This window comes from Nematolebias whitei, chromosome 3 (genome assembly GCF_014905685.2).
Source record: "Nematolebias whitei isolate Nwh7 chromosome 3, NemWhi1, whole genome shotgun sequence".
Lineage (NCBI taxonomy): Eukaryota > Metazoa > Chordata > Actinopteri > Cyprinodontiformes > Rivulidae > Nematolebias > Nematolebias whitei.
The window spans coordinates 55,328,673-55,350,665 of NC_056500.1; the positions used below are offsets into that span (position 1 = coordinate 55,328,673).

Consider the following 21,993-nt stretch of genomic DNA (forward strand, 5'->3'; position numbering starts at 1 on the left):
TCAATGTGCACGTCTGTTGCCCTGAAAAGCCTTTGGTTCAGGACTTTCTAAATCTGATCCACTCTTTAAACCTGGTGCAAAATGTTGTCGGCCCCACACACCATCAGGGTCACACTCTTGATATTGTTCTGTCTTGTGGTGTCTCTGTGTTAAATCTGGAAATTGGGGATGCTGTCATGTCTGATCACAAACCAATCTCATTTGTAATACCTCTTGCTCATGTTTCTAAATCTCCTGCTCCACCCAGGACCTGTCATATATTTAACCCTTCAACTGCTGCTCATTTTTCCTCTGCCTTTATTACCACTGCTGCTACAACACCTGCAACCTCTGCCTGTGTCGGTGCTCAAGAGCTGCTTAGTAACCACAATGTGACCTGCACTAAGATCTTGGATCTGGTGGCCCCACTAAAAGTCAGGAAACCAAGGAGAGCCCAGTACCCATGGATGAATGAGACCACCAGGGCAGCGAGACGCCTGTGCAGGAGAGCTGAGCGCAGGTGGAAAAAGGACCAACTCCAGGTTTCTTTCATTTTGCTCAAAACCTGTTAAAAAAATTACCAGAACACTGTCAAATCTGAAAAAAACAAATATTTCTCCCAACTCATCAACTCAAATAGACACAACCCCCGCGCCCTATTCAGAACAGTAAATTCCATTCTAAATGTCCCTTTAGTCCCTTCGTATTCATGTATGGAGGCCTCTGTTGACACCTGCAATGACTTCACTAAATTCTTTGTTAACAAAGTGGAGTTGATCAGGGCCTCCATCCCCCGCTCCTTAGTCGACCCATCAGCTTTTGTTTCGTGTTCTGCTACTTTCAGGCAATTCAAACCAATCACACTCCCATTGTTAAATCAAGTTGCTGGTCACATAAAGCCATCAGGATCACCATTGGACCCCATCCCAGCAACATTGTTCAAACAGGTTCTACCAGCGATTGGGCCTGCTGTTCTAACTATACTAAACAGTAGTATTGCTACAAGCGTGGTCCCAGAGGCATTCAAACATGCAGTAGTCACACCGTTAATTAAGAAACCTGGTCTTGACCCTTCAGCCTGCTCAAATTACAGGCCAATCTCAAAACTCCCCTTTCTGTCCAAAATCCTGGAAAAAGTAGTTTTTACTCAGTTAAATCAGTTTTTAACTGAGAACAAAATCTTTGAGGTCTTTCAGTCTGGTTTCAAGCAGCTCCACAGCACCAAAACAGCTTTGGTTAGGGTTTGTAATGACATTTTAACAGCAAATGATTCTGGCCATTTTGTGGCTCTTGTACTCCTCGATCTTACTGCCGCTTTCGATACTGTTGACCACAGTATCCTCATCTCTCGGCTTGAACACTGGGTTGGGATTACAGGTGCTGCATTAGACAGGTTCCGCTCATACCTCTCTGACAGGAGTTTTTGTGTGAAGGTGGGTAAAAATCTATCAACTTCAATGCCTCTTTCCTGCGGTGTCCCGCAGGGCTCGATTCTCGGACCCCTTCTATTTTCACTCTATCTGCTTCCACTGGGGTCGATCCTAAGAAAACATGGTATTCCATTCCATTGCTACACCGATGACTGTCAGATCTACCTGCCACTGAAACCAGCCAGAGCTTGTTCCGTCCACCCTCTCCTCAAATGTCTGGACGACATTAAGACATGGATGGCTTCAAATTTTCTAAGTTTTAACGACCAGAAGACTGAAGTCATTGTCTTTAGCCCTAGCTCAGCTGCCGCCTCTTATCCTGTGAACCTGGACTCCCTTCAGCCTTATCTGAAGCACTCTGTTAAAAACCTTGGAGTGGTTTTTGACTCGGATTTTAAGTTCGACAAACAGATCAGTTCAGTTCTGCAGAGAAGCTTCTTCCAACTGCGGCAGGTAGCTAAGCTCAAGCCAGTGCTGTCTAGACTCGACCTTGAGACACTAGTCCATGCATTCATCACAACCCGCCTGGACTATTGTAATTCACTGTATGCTGGGGTCAGCCAGGCCTCTATCTCACGGCTACAGCTCGTCCAGAATGCTGCAGCTCGGCTCTTAACCGGTACACCGAGGTATGAGAACATCACTTTAGTTCTGTCCTCCCTACACTGGCTTCCTGTGAGAACTAGGATTGATTTCAAAATTCTCCTCCTGACCTATAAGTGCCTAAATGGCCTCACACCCATCTACCTCTCTGAGCTACTGGAACCATATGTTCCCTCTCGGGCTCTGAAATCATCCGATCAGCTGCTTTTGGTTGTTCCAAAAACAAGACTGAAGCTCCGAGGAGATCGGGCGTTTTCAGTCATGGGCCCCAAACTGTGGAACAACCTACCCCCCAACATTAGGCATGCCACCTCCCTTCCTGTGTTCAAATCCCTGCTAAAAACATATCTGTTCTCTCTGGCGTTTCATACTGTGTGAGTTGATTTAGTATATCTTGTTCCATGTCTTCATTTTAATGCTGTTGTTTTAATTTTTCAAGGTATATTCTTACTGCTTTTTATTTCTCAGTGTTACCCTTAGTGTTAAGCACTTTGATAACAGTCCATCTGTTTTAAGTTGTGCTCTATAAATAAATATGACTTGACTTGACTAATTAGATTAATTGAGTTTCATGGACAAATATAATTGTGTATCATCGGCATAACAATGAAAATGTATGCTGTTTAATAACTTTACCAAATGGAAGCGCATTCAAGATTCAAGTTTCTTTTTTGTCATTTGCACCACATGTGGTACATGCGGAGGAATGAAATTGTGTACACAGGGTCCCAGTTATATCCAACAAAGTATTCAAATGAAAAAGAAAAACAGTAATAATATCTAAGGTATGAACTAAGACAATGTAAACTAAAAATAAAGTCCATGCTCAACTACAAACTAAACTAAAAAGAACCTAAAAATATGCTAAGCACTAGTAGTATAAAAACAATATGTCGAACAGCAGGACGAACATGAGTCTGTGTGAGCAGATGAGCACAAATGAACACAGCAACATGAAACAGATCAGCAGCAACATGAAACAGATCAGCAGCAACATGAAACAGATCAGCAGCAACATGATGTGATTTTTCACAGTGATTCTTCTGGTTAAAGATTCATAAGTCTAACACCCTCAGGGTAGAAGCTGTTCCTCAGTCTAGTGGTTCTACATTTAATGCTCCTCAACCTCTTTCCTGAGGGGAGTGGGGCAAAAAGTTTGTGTGCTGGGTGAGTGGGGTCCTTCATGATGCAGGTGGCCCTCTTCCTGCATCTAGAGGTGTAGATGTCTGTGATGGTGGGGAGGCTGACTCCAACATCTTCTGTGCAGCCTTCACCACTCTCTGTAAAGCTTTTCTTTCTGCAGCTGTGCAGCCTCCATGCCACACGTTGATGCTGGAGCACAGGATGCTCTCCACTGCACACCTGTAGAAGGAGGTGAGGACTGAGCTTCCCAGACCAGCTCGTCTCAGCCGTCTGAGGAAGTAGAGTCTCTGATGAGCTTTCTTGATCAGGCTGGCGGTGTTGTTGCTCCAGCTGAGGTTGTCATTCAGGTGCGCACCCAAATACTTGTAGCTGTAGACCACTTCCACTGCAGATCCTCCTAAGTTTGTGGGGCGGGGGGTGAGGGTGGTAGGTGTGTTTGTTCTTCTGAAGTCCACGTCCATCTCTTTTGTCTTCTTCACAATGATGAGTCGTCGTTCTTCCTGCACCAGCTCTCCAGGTGTTCCACCTCTTGCCTGTAGCTGGACTCATCATTGTTTGTGATGCATCCCACCACCGCTGTATCATCTGCAAACTTTACAATATGACAGCCTGGATGGGTAGGTGCACAGTCATATGTGAGCAGAGTAAACAGGAGTGGGCTCAACACACATCCCTGGGGGGAGCCAGTGCTGAGGGTTATGGTGGAGGGGAAGTTGTGGATTCTCACGGACTGTGGTCTGTTTGTTAAGAAGTCTAGGACCCAGTTGCAAATTGGGGGGGGGGGGGGCTTAACTTAGCTTAGTCCTAGTGTGGATAGTTTGTCCATCAGTGTTTGGGGGATCATGGTATTGAAGGCAGATATGAAGTCCACAAAGAGCATACAGACGTAAGAGTCTTTCTGCTCCAGGTGGTTGAGCGCAGTGTGGACCACAGAGGAGATGGCATCCTCTGTTGATCGATTCTTGCAGTATGCATACTGGTGAGGGTCCTCCTTGATGTTGATGGTTGTCTGATGTGGGTCGTGACAAGTTTTTCGAAGCATTCAGCGCGTATCGGGGTGAGGGCCACTGGCCGATAGTCATTCAGACCAGTCACTGTACAGCTCTTTGGGACTGGGATGATGGTGGCGTTCTTCAGGCAGGTGGGAACTGTCTCCAGGGTAAGTGAGGAGTTAAAGATGTTGGCCAGCACCTCGCAGAGCTGATCGGCACATTCTTTCAGCACCTTCCCGGGGATGTTGTCTGGGCCAGTTGCTTTGTGAGGATTAATCCTCCTGAAAGTACTCCTTACTTCGGCTGAGGTCACGCTGAGAAGCTCTTCTTCCAGTGGTGAGGTGAGTCTGGTGCTGGGTGGTCTGTTCATGTGCGTAGAACTTGTTGAGGGCATCAGGCAGTGATGGTTCTCTAGGGCATTGTTCACTTCAGCCTTTATAACCTGTTATACACTTAATGCCCCTCCACATGCTCCGTGGGTCTTGTGAGGTGAACTGACCCTCGATCCTCTGTGCATATGGAGCCTTGGCACTCTTAATATCAGCAGCAAGCTCTTTCTATAGAATAGCTCTTTCTATATATAAAGTAGAGTACTGATACAATCACTGAGCGCTGAGGAACTCCATAACTAACTTTGGTGTATGAAGAAGATGCATTCCAACATTTTTCAGTCAGGTCATCTGGACAGTTTCTTTTTTTGTGTGCTGAAACATTTCGCCTTCGATCCAGAAGGCTTCATCAGTCAAGGAAACACACAACAAAACTGATTCTTCCCCCAACAGCTTACTCCAAAGTGGAACAAACCAGTTATGTTGGTGCTAAGATGGTCTCTTTGCATGCCCCCTCCTCCATTGCCGGCCCTCTTCCTTGTTGACAGTGGTGTCAAACTGGTTGAAAACAACAAAGTCCATGCTCAATAATCCAGGTATACAATCCAACATTTTTCAGTCAGGTCATCTGGACAGTTCTTTTTATTGTGCTGAAACTTTTAGCCTTTGATCCAGAAGGCTTCATCAGTCAAGGAAGATGGAAGAAGATGCATTATTTATATTTACAAACTGGAATCTATCAGATAGAAATCTAATGTAGAGGTAAAATATATCAGTGTTAGTAACAATATCTTTGTCGTCCTCAATGAAATGCATCGTTTGTCTGAAATCTTTACTTCTCTGCACAGAAAAATAATCTCAGCTGCGGTCAATACTAACCAGACCTTCACCAACGTGACTGATTAAACAATAAACAGGGAAGGGTGCTTCTTTGTTTAATTTATATTTTTGTAACACACTTGAAAATTTTATGGTGAATAGTGGAGGATAGAACATGTGAACGCACGTGAGGAAGACTGTTTTCATGACCAGTGAACCACTTGTAAACCTTCTGTGGGACTATACGTATAGGTGGATCTGATTAGCTTAGCTTCATGGTTGCTAGCAGCTGCGCTAAATAAACAAGCCCTACTCCACTAGCTGTTTTCTTAGATACTTGGGGGTGGACAAACTCAAATATTTTCAGCCATTATATCTGTCATCTGTGTTTCAAGAAAGAGTAAAGCAATCATTCTTCAGTTTGTGAAATAAAAATAGTGACAAACTCAACAAGTGCATTACATTTTATAGTTAGTACATATAAACATTCCATAAAACTTTTGTATAACAATTGTGTGATATTTGATTCATGATGGTGATGTTGATTAGTTTTTAAAGGATAAATTAACCTTTTCACTGACCTCACACATAAATATATCGAAGATCCTTGTGGCGACAGACAAAGGAAAGGAGGTGAGGAAGATGGTGAGGAACCAGGAGGAGGCATACATGGAGGTATGAAAGCTCTGGGCCTGGAAATGCATATGTAGCTCAGGGAGATGCTCCTGCGAGGGAAGAAACTCACGCGGGTTCACATCATCACAACACTCACAACACTAAGGTTTTGACAAAGCATTTGTTGGATACTTAGTGTGCTGAGTCTACCTGGATCATGCATTCAAACTGGTACATGCAAAGACCCAGTTCTGCCATACTGGGTTTGAAGAGCTCTCGTAACTTATAGTCTTGCATCAACTTCACAAACACGCAGAACGCCTCCTCTTCTGGCATCTGGAAAAATAACACAGATGTATAAAAATCTGAGGGATACTCAGTTACACATTAAACCCAGTTTGCAAGGAGCAGGCGGATCAGAGTTTTTGCAACATTTGTGGTGAATAAGGTGTTACCTGCATGAGCAGCAAACCCACGATGAAGGCACTCCCCTGACAGTAGCCCACCTCACGATCCACCAGAGAGTAAGCCTAAAGGAAAGATTAGATTGACACAAGTCTAAAGTTCCACTGCAGAACCTTAACTGCAAACTATTGCTTCAAATCAGTTTGTGTCGTCTGTATAAATATCCGTCCGTTACATATCAACAAGTTTCTTAGAAAGAAGGAGTCGTACCTTCATGACATTAAAGAGCACTTCCTGACCCAAACTGTCCTTCTCCTTGAAGAACTCATGTTCAGGATACGTGCGAGCAATATCCCTACGTATCAGCTTCTCGCACGGCGATGTCATCTTCAGGAGTTCTGAGTACTGGTCTTTGATAGGCATGCTTTGGGCGTTACACAGAAGCTGCCACACAATGGCCCGAAAGTGGTGAGGAATGCCTTTTCTCACCAGTTCCTGTAGAAAAACATCACAGATACCAGCAAGTGGGTGAGGTATGTGGTGATGCTATTCGACAAAGTCTGCACTTTAAATTTCTTACTGTTCAAAGTCAGATTAACATTTTAATGGGTCTTTGAACTGTAATACATTTAATACTTAAGAGGAAAAAAGCAGTTTTATGTGCTGGACATGAGCAGCCATTGGTAACATGAAGGAAATGGTTGATGCAGGTTGTGCTACTTCACAAGACAGAAGACCCCAGTTTGTACTTACATTAAATTCAATTCAGTTTATTTATATAGCACCAGTTCACCACAAAGTTATCTCAGGGCACTTTAAAGAAACATTCACATATATATAAAAAGCCATTTAGTAAATTTCTCTAAGGAAGCCAGCAGACTCATTGAATTTTCATTTTGTTGCAGTCTCCCATCCTGAACAAGCACAGTGGCAACAGTGGAAAGAAAAACTCCCTTTTAAAAGGAAGAAACTTCCAGCAGAACCAAGCTCAGGACAAGCGCCCATCTGCTTTGACCGGCTTACATGGTGGTACAATGTTCTTTTTCATGTTATACCTAGAGATGCACAGATCTGATAACAATATCGGTATCGGTACCAATATAGAAAAAAAAATTCTGGATCGGGTATCGGTGACAATGTGACCGATCCATGACAGGGCAGATCTACAGTGCCTTGCGAAAGTATTCGGCCCCCTTGAACTTTTCAACCTTTTGCCACATTTCAGGCTTCAAACATAAAGACATAAAATTTTATTTTTTTGTGAAGAATCAACAACAAGTGGGACACAATCATGAAGTGGAATGAAATTTATTGGATGTGTCAAACTTTTTTAACAAATAAAAAACTGAAAAGTGGGGCGTGCAATATTATTGGGCCCCCTTGCGTTAATACTTTGTAGCTCCGCCTCTTGCTGCAGTTCCAGCTGCAAGTCTCTTGGGGTATGTCTCCATCAGTTTTGAACATGGAGACACTGAAGTTTTGCCCATTCTTCCTGTAAAACAGCTGGAGCTCAGTGAGGTTGGATGGAGAGCGTTTGTGAACAGCAGTCTTCAGCTCTTTCACAGATCCTCGATTGGATTCAGGTCTGGACTTTGACTTGGCCATTCCAACACCTGGATACGTTTATTTGTGAACCATTCCATTGTAGATGTGTCTTTATGTTTTGGATCATTGTCTTGTTGGAAGATAAATCTCCGTCCCAGTCTCAGGTCTCTTGCAGACTCAAACTGGTTTTCTTCCAGAATGGTCCTGTATTTGGCCCCATCCATCTTTCCATCAATTCTGACCATCTTCCTTGTCCCTGCTGAAGAAAAGCAGGCCCAAACCATGATGCTGCCGCCACCATGTTTGACAGTGGGGATGGTGTGTTCAGGGTGATGAGCTGTGTTGCTTTTACGCCAAACATATCGTTTTGCATTGTGGCCAAACAGTTTGATTTTGGTTTCATGTGACCAGAGCACCTTCTTCCACATGTTTGGTGTCTCCCAGGTGCTTGTGACAAACTTTAAACAACACTTTTTATGGATATCTTTGAGAAATGTCTTTCTTCTTGCCACTCTTCCATAAAGGCCAGATTTGTGCAGTGTACCACTGATTGTTGTCCTATGGACAGACTCTCCCACCTCATCTGTAGATCTCTGCAGTTCATCCAGAGTGATCATGGGACTCTTGGCTGCATCTCTGATCAGTCTTCTCCTTGTTCCAGATGAAAGTTTAGAGGGACGGCCGGGTCTTGGTAGATTTGCAGTGGTCTCATACTCCTTCCATTTCAATATGATTGCTTGCACAGTGCTCCTTGGGATGTTTAAAGCTTGGGAAATCTTTTTGTATCCAAATCCTGCTTTAAACTTCTCCACAACAGTATCTCGGACCTGCCTGGTGTGTTCCTTGGTCTTCATGATGCTCTCTGCGCTTTGAACAGAACCCTGAGACTATCACAGAGCAGGTGCATTTATACGGAGACTTGATTACACACAGGTGGATTCTATTTATCATCATCAGTCATTTGGGACACCATTGGATCATTCATAGATCCTCACTGAACTTCTGGAGTGAGTTTGCTGCACTGAAAGTAAAGGGGCCCAATAATATTGCACACCCCACTTTTCAATTTTTTATTTGTTAAAAAAGTTTGACACATCCAATAAATTTCATTCCACGTCACAATTGTGTCCCACTTGTTGTTGATTCTTCACAATTAAAATTTTATATCTTTATGTTTGATGCCTGAAATGTGGAAAAAGGTTGAAAAGTTCAAGGGGGCTGAATACTTTCGCAAGGCACTGTATTCACTCTAATTCTTTGCTTTGTGCTCTGAGTGATGTCACGCGCTAGTGTACTGACTGAACAAATTTAAGTTGTGTTGTTTTTACATGTTTGAACAAGCTTGTGAAGCTCTTGGTGTGATTAAGCTGTTATGGTGCAGAGTTTTCAATAAATTTGTAATTCAGTACATTCATGTCTGCGTTTAAAAAAAACAAACGTTTTAAGTTAATTCAGCACTGGGTTTGTAAGCTCCATCATCCAGGTAGACAACAAAAATGGCTAAATCATGTCATCTGTACCCGTTTCAGAAATGAGTCCAGATGACATGACAGTCATTTTTGTTAATTCAGCACTATTTTTCTGTATTAGATCGGTATCGGCCAATACTAACCCGCAGGTAGGCGATATGGCTCAAATATAATGTTGTAATATTTCAGAGCATTCTGACAATAACGATAAATGTTGTGATATAACAAAAGAATAAAAAAAAAAAACAGAAATCATAGTTATTCATTTGACAAAATTAACTTAACATGCTGCTTTGCAGTTTATATAAAAACTAAAAAAACATCAAGGGTTAGTTTTACCAAAATTACTTTATTTAGTAAAGTATTCAGTCTCAAAGTATAAAAATTAAAAATTAAAATGATCCTTCTGTTATTTAGATTGAAAAAGTCTGCACAAAATATAGATCAATAAAAATCCACCTTAAAACTAAAGTGCAGGTGCAGTTTTCCAGAACATCCTTGTAAAAGAGATTGATGATCTCAATGGATTTCTTCCTGGTAAAATAAAGTAATTTTAAAAAAAGTTTCCCAAAATGACTAAATAAAATGAAGCTTAAGATCTGTTGATCATAAATGTAACATAGAACAAAATATATGTTTCCTTTAAATGAGCTGTAGCTTCCAGAACTTGCAACAAGGTGATCATCTGACCCTGAAGCTGGTGGAGTTTCATCTGTTCCTGCAGGAATGATTCTCTGATGCTCCGTCTCTGATCACCTGACTCTGTTCTTGCTCCATGGACCGTGACCTCAAGAGACTCAGCTGAGCTGCGTGTGTTTGTTTTTAGCTTTTTAGCTAGCCAGTATTGTGTGCAGCTAAATGGCGTTACGCCAGTACCGACAGGTGGATTTGGAGGGGCAGTTCAGTTCAGTAATTCAGCACGCTCAGTTCTGTTAACGGTGGGGGGCGACCCCGCTTGCATAATGGTAGGGGGAAACACTGACGTATTTACGTCATGAAATTAGAATATGATAAAATGTATTTTCCCAGGCAAGCTTTTTTTACTGGTATTATCGTGAATGATATGATATGGCCCAGTTCTAGTTATACCTGAGAGAAACATCAGCCGAGGAGCTGCAAACCACTGTAGTACACTGCACAGCAACTGGGGTTGAACGAGTATATCATTTTTAAACTCGACATTAACATAATAAAACCCGAGTAGAACTCGAGTATTTGATGACGTCATAGATCTCAAGATACAAAAATAAATAAATTAATAAAATTGCAAAAAAGGTCATTATTTACAACAACAAAAAAAAGACCAACAAAACATTGGGAGCGTATATTATGCTCCTACCATTTATCATACTGCAAATAAGTCACAGGAAAAACTAAACTATTAGTTATTATTATTATTAAGCTGCAAACGTGAAGAAACATGCAGCATGTCAAAAACGAAACTTAAACCGAAACTGGTTCTGTGGATAGGACCCGGTGTTACACCATACTCTGTGACCTGCAACAGTGCAACACCGCCCCCTACGGTCATACGGTGGTCACATAATATGACGTCACTGGATACTCGATGTTAAAATTTTAACCTCGATAGATGTCCTAGCAATCTATGTGTAGATTACTCGAGTACTCTGTTAATGCCCTAACAGCAACAGCACAGTTGGCAGAGACGGACGTTTAATTTTCAGTTGATGAAGAAGAAGATGGTCATTGAAGAAAAGTGCCAATTTGCAACGTTTTCACAACAAAAGACAGCCTTCATTTCTGTCGGTGAAGGAACGTGTCCTCATGCTGCCCGGCTGAGGTTACTCCCTCTCGGACAGCACAGCCACGAAGAGCTGCCTGTGTCTCTGCCAATTCTCCTCCGTGCACAAACATGTACAGGTCCTTCTCAAAAAATTATCATATTGTGATAAAGGTCATTATTTTCCATAATGTAATGATAAAAATGAAACTTTCATATATTTCAGATTCATTGCACACCAACTGAAATATTTCAGGTCTTTAATTGTTTTCACAATATCCCACAGGTTCTCTATGGGGTTCGGGTCAGGAGAGTTGGCAGGCCAATTGAGCACAGTAATACCATGGTCAGTAAACCATTTACCAGTGGTTTTGGCACTGGGAGCAGGTGCCAGGTCGTGCTGAAAAATGAAATCTTCATCTCCATAAAGCTTTTCAGCAGATGGAAGCATGAAGTGCTCCAAAATCTCCTGATAGCTAGCTGCATTGACCCTGCCCTTGATATAACACAGTGGACCAACACCAGCAGCTGACATGGCACCCCAGACCATCACTGACTGTGGGTGCTTCACACTGGACTTCTGGCATTTTGGCATTTCCTTCTCCCCAGTCTTCCTCCAGACTCTGGCACCTTGATTTCCGAATGACATGCAAAATTTGCTTTCATCTGAAAAAAGTACTTTGGACCACTGAGCAACAGTCCAGTGCTGCTTCTCTGTAGCCCAGTTCAGGCGCTTCTGCCGCTGTTTCTGGTTCAAAAGTGGCTTGACCTGGGGAATGCGGCACCTGTAGCCCATTTCCTGCACACGCCTGTGCACGGTGGCTCTGGATGTTTCTACTCCAGACTCAGTCCACTGCTTCCGCAGGTCCCCCAAGGTCTGGAATCGGCCCTTCTCCACAATCCTCCTCAGGGTCCGGTCACCTCTTCTCGTTGTGCAGCGTTTTCTGCCACACTTTTCCCGTCCCACAGACTTCCCACTGAGGTGCCTTGATACAGCACTCTGGGAACAGCCTATTCGTTCAGCAATTTCTTTCTGTGTCTTACCCTCTTGCTTGAGGGTGTCAATGATGGCCTTCTGGACAGCAGTCAGGTCGGCAGTCTTACCCATGATTGTTGTTTTGAGTAATGAACAAGGCTGGGAGTTTTTAAAAGCCTCAGGAATCTTTTGCAGGTGTTTAGAGTTACGTCGTTGATTCAGATGGTTAGGTTAATAGCTTGTTTAGAGAACCTTTTCATGATATGCTCATTTTTTGGGACAGGCATTTTGGGTTTTCATGAGCTGTATGCCATAATCATCAGTATTAAAACAATTAAAGACCTGAAATATTTCAGTTGGTGTGCAATGAATCTGAAATATATGAAAGTTTCATTTTTATCATTACATTATGGAAAATAATGACCTTTATCACAATATGCTAATTTTTTTAGAAGGACCTGTACAAGAAGAATATAAAATAACTTTATTTTTCCACTTGTCTGAGGCGGCATAAAAAGACAGATCCAAGTGGAGGGAGCAACTTTATCCAGCACCAGGTACAATAATGGAGCCGGGGGTGGCCAATGGTGGCCTTGGCCACCATAGATAAACTTCAGCCACCCCAAGGACCACCCTGCCGTTAGTTTGTGGAAACTATACTTGTAAGCAATATAAAAACTAGAAAGCAGTTTCTTCAAATGATAGGAATGGACAGTTTACATATATCCATATGTAGCATATGAGTGAATGGAGGAAGAAGGGGACACTTGCTCCTTACTTTACTACACTTATTTACTCGTTTTGCACTCTTTTAACCAGGGCACCAGCCGGTCCACTTACTGACCAGCAGCAGGTTCATAAGGAGCTACATTACAACAAAGAACAGAGTTCTCAACATTTTGCTTAAAATAAATCACAAGATCATCCACTTATGAAAAGCGCCAGCGCGTTGACACAGCTGAGCATCCTTTAATAATCAGACCTAGGTCAGTGGCCCACGCAGCTTCAGCTCTGCAGCACCGAGCAGAAATGTACTTTTTGATCGATTACACTTCAACAACTGAACACAGAAGTTCTAAAATAATTTAAAATAACTTTTAATACCGGTATATTTTGGGATTATGATGATTTTTACAATGTGGCATACTTTGAATTTTAAGTTGGAAGACAAAAATCGATCGGTGCATCTGGACAGCAAAGGGTTAACCCTTCACAAAGCTGCAGCAGGAAAAATGTGTGTGGCAGAGAAGGAGATCAGCTGATCAGCTGCAGGAGGGAGCTTCCCCTTCACTTGTGGGCTGCACACATGGTGCAAAATCATTCAAAATAACTTATTTTAAATAAACAACCCATGGCTCATCCATCGATCAGACAATTGTGTCATGTCCAATCTTATTTTGAAAATCCGAAACCTTTTGGCAATTACAACCCTTGAAAGCATGACTGAAATAAAAAAAGTATGTGAATGTTTGTTCCAGCCAGAGAGCTGATTCTGGTTATTCTAAATCAGGGGTGTCAAACTCACTTACAAAAGGGGGCCAAAATTAAAACCTTTCTCAAACTAAGGACCAATTTCAGAAACTACGTTAGCTCAAATCAGACACCCAACATCTTTTCTTGCTCACAGATTCCTCAGCAAGAGTTTGATTGGTCTCATTTGATGTTCTCTGTTGTGTTTTTGACATCATAATTAAAGATTATTGAAACAAATTCAAGAGATAGAAGCATTTTACGTTTCACATCATCTTGTGGGCCAGACAAGATGTCAATGAGGGCCACATGTGGCCCCCGGGCCTCGATTTTGACACATATGTTCTAATTAATCTCCCAAGAGAGATCAATCAGTGATCCAATACCTGCAGAGGGTGGATACTTTGAAGAGCAAAAGGAGTGCAGAATGTTTTGCTCCAGCTACGATACTTATTTTTACAGCCTCTCTCTGAAGTGCAGAGGATTCAGTCTGTTTGAGATGGACACTTTGTAATCTCACTGACACACAGTCAGGAAAAACACACACTCTATAAAAGCACTGTTTAGTCCTGCTTTATTTAAATAGTTCACATTATTTTCACATTATATTTATCTAAATTTTCTATATAATAATAATAATTTCACATTATTACAACAATTCTAAATGTGAAGAAAATAAAGTGTATTCGAATGCAATGGCCTAAGCAGAAATAAAACATCCTTCATTTAGCACTAAGTCACTGATCTTCCTTTCCATTCCACCAAATATAATTTAATAAATAAGTCACTTCAAACAGCAATTTGTTTCCATGCATTAATGCTGATTTAAGCTTTTTATGCAATTTCCTCTGCTGACAGAATCACTATTCTTTCCTGCTGTGATGACAGTGTACCATCGTGTGTGTGTGTGTGTGTGTGTGTGTGTGCGTGCGTGCGTGCGTGCGTGTGTGTTGGTAGTACAGGGAGCATCTGGAACAGAAATCCACCCACACAGACGTTCAGCGGGGATCCCTCGCTCCTCAGCAGACTTGGACAAGACAAACTGTGCTTTGTTCTGTGAAACAACAACGCACCATTTCAGGTCTCAACTCTAACAAAAGCTGCTTTCTGGCCTACACCACTGCTTACTAGAACATCAGAGTCAGACTTTGCTGAAGTGGAGATGAATACAGGTTCCTTCCTTCATGCAGCAGAAACTGTGTTTCTTTACAAGCCCAGGAGAATTAAATGTCAGAGGTCTCAGCAGTTATGAATCCCAGCCTTACTGAGCCATCTGTTGACCTCTTCTGTTAAATTACATAACACCATGCATGTCTAGAAGCACTTTGCAGCACTTCTCCATTTACTCACACACTGACCAAAACAACAAAAACCTTCCCCTGCAAGGACTTGTGTTTCAATCTCATTTGGAGACATGTACCTTCCCCCACAGACTACCTAAAGAGAGATTCGCTAGCTGCAGCTGGCAGAGAAACATCAATTAGACGCTCAAAAGCATCAAAACAATAATTTGCTGCAGTTGCTTTTCTTAAAAGAGGAAGCTACAAGTCTGAGCTGTGCCACATCTATGACTTGTCATTTACACAAAAGCGCACGGCAATTCAAAACAGAATACAGCAAGAAACAATTATTATTAAGACCTCAGACTTCAGCCCTATTCGCACAGGATTACTTTTACCTAGGGACCACATGTAATAAATAAATTACTCCCCATCACCTGCTTTTTATGTGGCACATTCGCAGGTGATAACCAAAGCCTGAGATTTGGCTGAAATTTACGGACATCTTCCAGATATGATGTTAACGCGCTGCATTGTCACAACCGGGCCGGTCCATATAATGAGTTTAATGTACGGTCCCGGGCCGGTCTCAGGCTTTGATGTGGTTTTACAAATGAGCACAAAGAAAACTAAAGAATGCACAATATAAAATTGTGTTAATCACAGAGATGCCTATTCACATTGGATTAATATTATCACAGGACCTCGGAGTTCAACAAAATGTAGTAGGTCATTTGTGGGGGAATTTTTTACTTTACAAATTACTGACATGGCCAATTCACACGGGATCAAAAACACGGACAATGTCCATAATTATTACAAAGAGCATGTGGTCCCTAGGTAAAACTAATCACGTGCGTATAGGGCTTATATCTGTAAAAACAAATGGTAAATGGACTGTACTTATATAGTGCTCTTCTATCTTATCGAGATACGCAAAGCTCTTTACACTACAATCTGTGCCTCATTTACCCATACATACAGCACTCTACTAGATCTCTACAAAGATAATTGAACAAATCATTCTAAAGAGACTAATCAGAGCTTTATCACATTCATACACGGATGGGGCACACATCAGAGGCAATGACAGTGTCTTGCCCAGGGACACTTCAGCATGTGACTGCTAGTGGAATCAAACCCCCAACTCTTGTATTGGAGGACGACTGCTCTAACCACTCAGCCACAGCCGCCCCCACAACAAAAAAGCAAGCATCCTAAAAATAGCATTAAATGTCAAGAACTGAAATGAGTTTAAGGGCAACACTGCAGGGTCAGCCGGGACAGAGGTTGACAAATTATCTCAAACTGCAGTTCATAGTTAGAGCTACGGTTCAGAGTGTGAGGTTAAAAACACGTGGCACAAATCGGCACAAAAACCACACCGGCATTCATGAGGGAGTATCCAGTATGTGTCAAACGTTTGCAGAAAATCTTAGAATCTCATCGCTGTCACAAATTTTCTAACTGGTGTAGACCATCACAGTGAGTTAGGATCACAAGCGTGACTCCCAGTTAGGCAAACTGTTGAGAGTGTGCCAGACCTACGCTGCACAGTCAGGTCAAAACTTATTTTATCTGAGTTATGCTCAATAAGCTGTGCATGTATGGTATAATATGTAGGAAAAAGATTTGTATTATGATAAAAAAAAAACTTAGCATCTATTGGTGGATTTCTGCAAGTTAAATTTAGAACTTTTTAAGGTTTTTTTAAAGTCCTAAGGTCTCTTTATTAATATCCATTGAGAAAAAATTGCTTTAGATAATAAAAGGACGGTTGCACAGAAAAACACATTTAAAGTAAAACTCACATATATTAAAAAGTGATAACCCAATCATACTCACACAGTTGCCTACATAAATTCCCTGTCTCTCTCAGTTTGTCCTAAGTCATCCCCTCACTGATGAGCTTCACTGAAAGAGGGAGAAAGAGTTCTTGTAGCTGTTTTATTTACATAAAGGAACCCTGAGATCAGTAAAACATACTGTATTTTGAGTGCAGAACGTGAGGGGCATCAGACAAGACACTGTCTGCCTGTTAGAGAGCCGTCTGCTCAAACCAGTCTTAAGTTGCATTCACACCAGCCCTGTTTAGTCCACTTTAATCAAACTCTAGCTCGTTTTCATAGAAAGTCCGGTTTGTTTAGGGAGGTGTGAACGCGCCATCGAACTCTGTCATGGAACAAAAAGGTGAACTCTGGCCCGGGCTAAAACCTAGGTCTCGGTCCGGTAGAAGCGAACTCCAGCGCGGTTCCAGTACAGTGTGAATGTAAACAGACCGGACCCGCTCCGCAGGACAAACAAACATGCATTTCTCTGACCTTATATGGAGCCGTCAGCTGCCTTGTGTGAAAAACAATATTCTCCATGGTCTTCTGTCTCATCTTCTGCTCATGCTAAGTCCATTTTTGAAAAATGACAAAATATAACTCCTGAAACTGCTAAAACTTGATGCCACTTTGTTTTTATTTTTATTTACAGAAGAAGAAGAAGACGTGTCTTCAGAGGTTTTTGTGTCGTTTCTTTCAGTAGTTCTTGGTGCAGCGCCCCCACAGGCGAGCGGGGGAACAGGTTGGTTCAACAGGTTGACTCGACTGCACAGTGCAGTGTGAATGCAAACGCACCAGCTCAAATGTAAACAAAATGTTATGAATATTGGTCCCGAACCGAACCGAGTCTACCAGACTATCAGGTGTGAAAACAACCTTAGAAAGTTAGAGGTGTAGCTGCACCCATGATTTTACCTGTTGTCTTCAGCAGATTTAATATCTGAGCCTATGAATTTATGGTCAAATAGCCAAACCAACAGCCAATGCTATATCTTAATTAGAGCCTGACTGATATGGACATTTTGGCTATCTTCTATACAGATATTGGGAGGGGAATGCAGCCGTAGATCATCGATATATTGGATGAAAATTTTTTAGCTTTGTCCACTCCCAAGAATCTATGTAAAGAGCTACTTTTAAATCTGTTTCAACACTTGAAGTCTTGAAACAGTCTTCCTTATGTGCATTCACATTTTCTATCCTCCACTATTCACCATGAAGTAGGGATGAACCGATCCACTTTTTATACTTCCGATCCAATCCCGATACCTAGATCTGAGTATCGGCCGATACCGATCCAGTTCCGATATCATGATCATAGATTTTATATGAGGCTGTAATAATCTGCTCTCAAGTACAATTTGTACAAATATATGCATGCATGTCCAAAAAGGCAACTTGAGGTAAGTTGTATTAATGTTAGATAAGTTTTAAAGTTAGAATTAAATTCTGCTAACACAAAACATGTTTCTTTTTATTCCTAGCTTTAAAGTGGATATTAAAGTGATTAATTTAAGTGATTGTTTAAAGTTGTTTTATATTTTATAAGGAGCAGATATAAGAATGTTTTCTTCTTTCTCACTTTTTTCATTCAATGTTTTCTTTTTGATGATTTTTTTTTTAATTTTGTTTCATTTAAATGAATGAATAAATGAATTAAATTAAATTAAATGTTAAATGGCTTTAAACATCTGCTAAGTTCATGGTATAAACCAACAGATATGTTCCAGTTTTAGTATTTTACATCACTTTATAATGTAGCTGTTTTTGTTTTTAATATAATTTTCAAATCATATGTTTTTTTTATGATTGTCTACTGTTGTACTGATAAATATCTCCTGGAGGGTAAACTATATCTTGGCTGCAAGTATCAAACTGAGAAATCCTTCGTTTTCTACAACTGATAGTGGGTGGTCATTAATTATGATGAAGTTTAGCAACTTCTCTGTAAACATTAGAGTTCCGTGGTTTCAGCGACATCTTCTTCTTGTTCAATCCGAAGCAAGCAGCCTGATTTGGGGCAGCCGCGCTCAGTCTGTCCCTCCTCAGAGACGGGCAGACTGAGCGGGGCAGATTGGACGCGGCTGGCCGGTGTCGAGTCGCCTCTTTCAGATTCAGCAAGAGCAGCGCCCCGCTGAAGCCACGGAGCTTGAATGTCCATCGTAAAACTAACTTTAACGTGGTTTAATGTGGCGCTATGGCTCTGCAGACATTGCAGGTTGCTGTCTTGTTTTGTGGTGTTTACTGTAAAATTCTTCCACACAGCGGACATGTTTAGATGAAAAGTTTGTTAGCTGTTAGCCACAGTGCTGCTAACTCAGCCCTCACGTTGTAGCTGGCTGCAAACTATGAGCTGGATTTCCTGAATGTGAGGCGGGTCTTATTACTCTGGGCTCATGAGACACGCCGCCGTTCAGGAAATCCATTCCATAGTTTGAAGCCAACATGCATCATGGATCAGAAATATTGGCAGATGGATCGGAAAATCTGATACATAAATTTTGCTGGTATCAGAAGCCGATACCAATACTGGATCGGATCGGCCCCATCCCTACCATGAAGTTATCAAGTGTGTTACAAAAATATAAATCAAAAAAAGTAACGTCCTTCCCTGTTCATCGTTTAAACAGTCAGTCACGTATGGTGAAGGCCTAATTAGAATATTGACTGCAGCAGAGTTTAGTTTTCTTTGTAGAGAAGTAAAGATTCCAAACGATGCATTTTATTGAGGACGGCAAAGATAACGTTACTAACACTGATATATTTTACCTCCATCCATCAATCCATCCATTTTCTTCCACTTATCCGGGGTCGGGTCGGGGGGTAGCAGCCTAAGTAGGGAGGTCCAGACTTCCCTCTCCCCAGCCACTTGGGCCAGCTCCTCCGGGGGAATCCCGAGGCGTTCCCAGGCCAGCCGAGAAACATAGTCCCTCCAGCGTGTCCTGGGTCTTCCTCTGGGTCTCTTCACTGGTGGGACGTGTCCGCAAAACCACACCAGGGAGGCATCCAGGAGGCATCCTAAACAGATGCCCGAGCCACCTCAACTGGCTCCTCTCGATGTGGAGAGGCAGCAGCTCTACTCTGAGTCCCTCCCGGATGATCAAGCTTCTCACCCTATCTCTAAGGGAGAGCTCAGACACCCTGCGGAGAAAACTCATTTCGGCCGCCTGTATCCGTGATCTCGTTCTTTCGGTCACCACCCAAAGCTCATGTCCATAGATGAGGGCAGAAACGTAGCTGGATCGATAAATTGAGAGCTTCGCCTTTTGACTCAGCTCTCTCTTCAACACGACAGACCTGTACAGCGCCTGCTTCACTGCAGACGCTGCACCTATCCGCCTATTGATCTCACGCTCCATTTTTCCCTCATTCGTGAACAAGATCCCAAGATACTTAAACTCTTCTACTTGGGGCAGGACCTCCTCCCTGACCCGGAGAGGGCACTCTACCCTTTTCCGGCTCAAGACCATGGCCTCGGATTTGGAGGAACTGATCCTCATCCCAGCCGCATCACATTCAGTTGCGAACCGCTCCAGCGAAGGCTGTAGATCACAACCTGATGAAGCCAATAGGACCACATCAGCTGCAAAAAACAGAGCAGCGATCCTAAGGCCACCAAAACGGGTCCCCTCTACACCTTGGCTGCACCTAGAAATTATGTCCATGAACGTTATGAACAGAATCAGTGACAAAGGGCACCTTGGTGGAGTCCAACTCTCACTGGGAATGAGCCCAACTTACTGGCGGCAATGCGGACCAAGCTCTAACACGGTTGTACAGGGACCTAACAGCCTGTATCAAAGGGCATGGTACCCCATACTCCCGGAGTAACCCCCCCACAGGTTAAATTTATTGTTCTGGATAAAGTTTTACAAGGCAACAGCCTATGCTAGGTTTTATAAACGTTAGATTGCTAACTTGAGAGGCATGTAGCTAATGACAAGCGGGTTGGAGGACTTTAGAGAATTAATTACTGTAGTTTTTACAATTTTTATTTTACAGATAAACTTGCCATGCTCAATTCAGCAAAATATGCTACACAGTATTGCTCGCTGCTTCGGCTGTGTTGAAAGTGAAACTCAAAGTGAACAGCCATGAGTCTTTATGCGCCCTCTGCTGGATACATTGTACAATTATGGCTGGTTCCCATCATTTTAGGGGTTAAAATTAGAAGTGTTTCTTTGGCACATACTGGGCCAATTGTCACCGATAATGATATGTCTCCAAGGTCTATATCAGTCTAAAATATCAGCCCTACCGATATATTGGTCAGGCTCTTATCTTAACACTGACTCGATAGTTGATCTGTAAAAAATAAACATAATATTCTTGCCGACTCCGAACACGTCAGAGGAGAAAATGCAGACACTGGTGCATTCTCTAACTTCTTTAGTTGAGAGATTTTATATATTAGAGACGGCTGTGGCTGAGTGGTTAGAACAGTCGTACTCCAATGCGAGAGTTGGGGATTCGAGTCCACCAGCAGTCACATGTTGAAGTGTCCCTGGGCAAGACACTGAACCCCTCATAGCCTCTGATGTGTGTCCCATCAGTGTATGAATGTGATCTAAAAGCACTGATTATTCTCTTTAGAATGATTTGTTCAATTATCTTTGTAGAGATCTAGTATAGAGCTGCATGAATGGGTAAATGAGGCACAGATTGTAAAGAGCTTTGAGTATCTTGAAATAAGATAGAAAGGTGTTATATAAGTACAGTCCATTTACCATTTACCATTTACATATTCTTACATACTAAAAATGTGATCCTATAGGATTTGGTGGTCGAGTCTCCCTACCGGTCTGATGCACTTCCATTTTGAGAAGTACATATGCAGCGTTTCTTACTTTAAATTGTTTGGGTTTTCTAGTGTTTTAGGTATTTGCAGCATTTTTATTTTGCATTTGGTTTGCTGATTGTATGTTTTTTCTTTTGTCTGTTTTCTGTGATTTCATATTTTTTCTTTTGCAGCGTTTTTCTGTTGCATTTGTTTTTTTGTTTAGGAGTTTGTATCATTCATGTGGTTACGGCATGTATCACCGGTTGCAGTGTTTAGCCGTTTGCATCTGCTGGCCACAGTACTCCAGTAATACCTAATGCAGTATTTGAGTACATAGAGTTGAATTTTACCTGCTGTGGCCTGTTTGATTAAAAAAAGAGTGATACCGTTTGATGAGAAATGGGTTTACCTCTAAAGACAACTATACTTCAAATTCAAGACTTCCATGAGATATAAAAAACGAGTCAGTTTAAAAAAGATTAAACTCAACTGAAATCCATTAAAATTCAATCCCAATCATTAACAATTAAAACAAACTAGTTCTATGTCATATAGGCTTCGCCCTTTAAGGCTGTCGCTGAAGGTTTA

General features: G+C 41.9%; 1 protein-coding gene across 1 annotated transcript in view; it reads right to left on the reverse strand.

Annotated features, from left to right (window-relative positions):
- The window catches only part of evi5b (ecotropic viral integration site 5b), a 111,873-nt gene that overhangs the window by 59,168 nt on the left and 30,712 nt on the right, over positions 1–21,993 (reverse strand). The window contains exons 3-6 of the mRNA XM_037675041.1: positions 6,586–6,810; positions 6,366–6,440; positions 6,121–6,246; positions 5,877–6,020 (exon numbers count right to left, since the gene is read on the reverse strand). Of these exons, the coding sequence (XP_037530969.1) occupies positions 5,877–6,020; positions 6,121–6,246; positions 6,366–6,440; positions 6,586–6,810 (570 nt within the window). The remainder of the gene's footprint in view (positions 1–5,876; positions 6,021–6,120; positions 6,247–6,365; positions 6,441–6,585; positions 6,811–21,993) is intronic.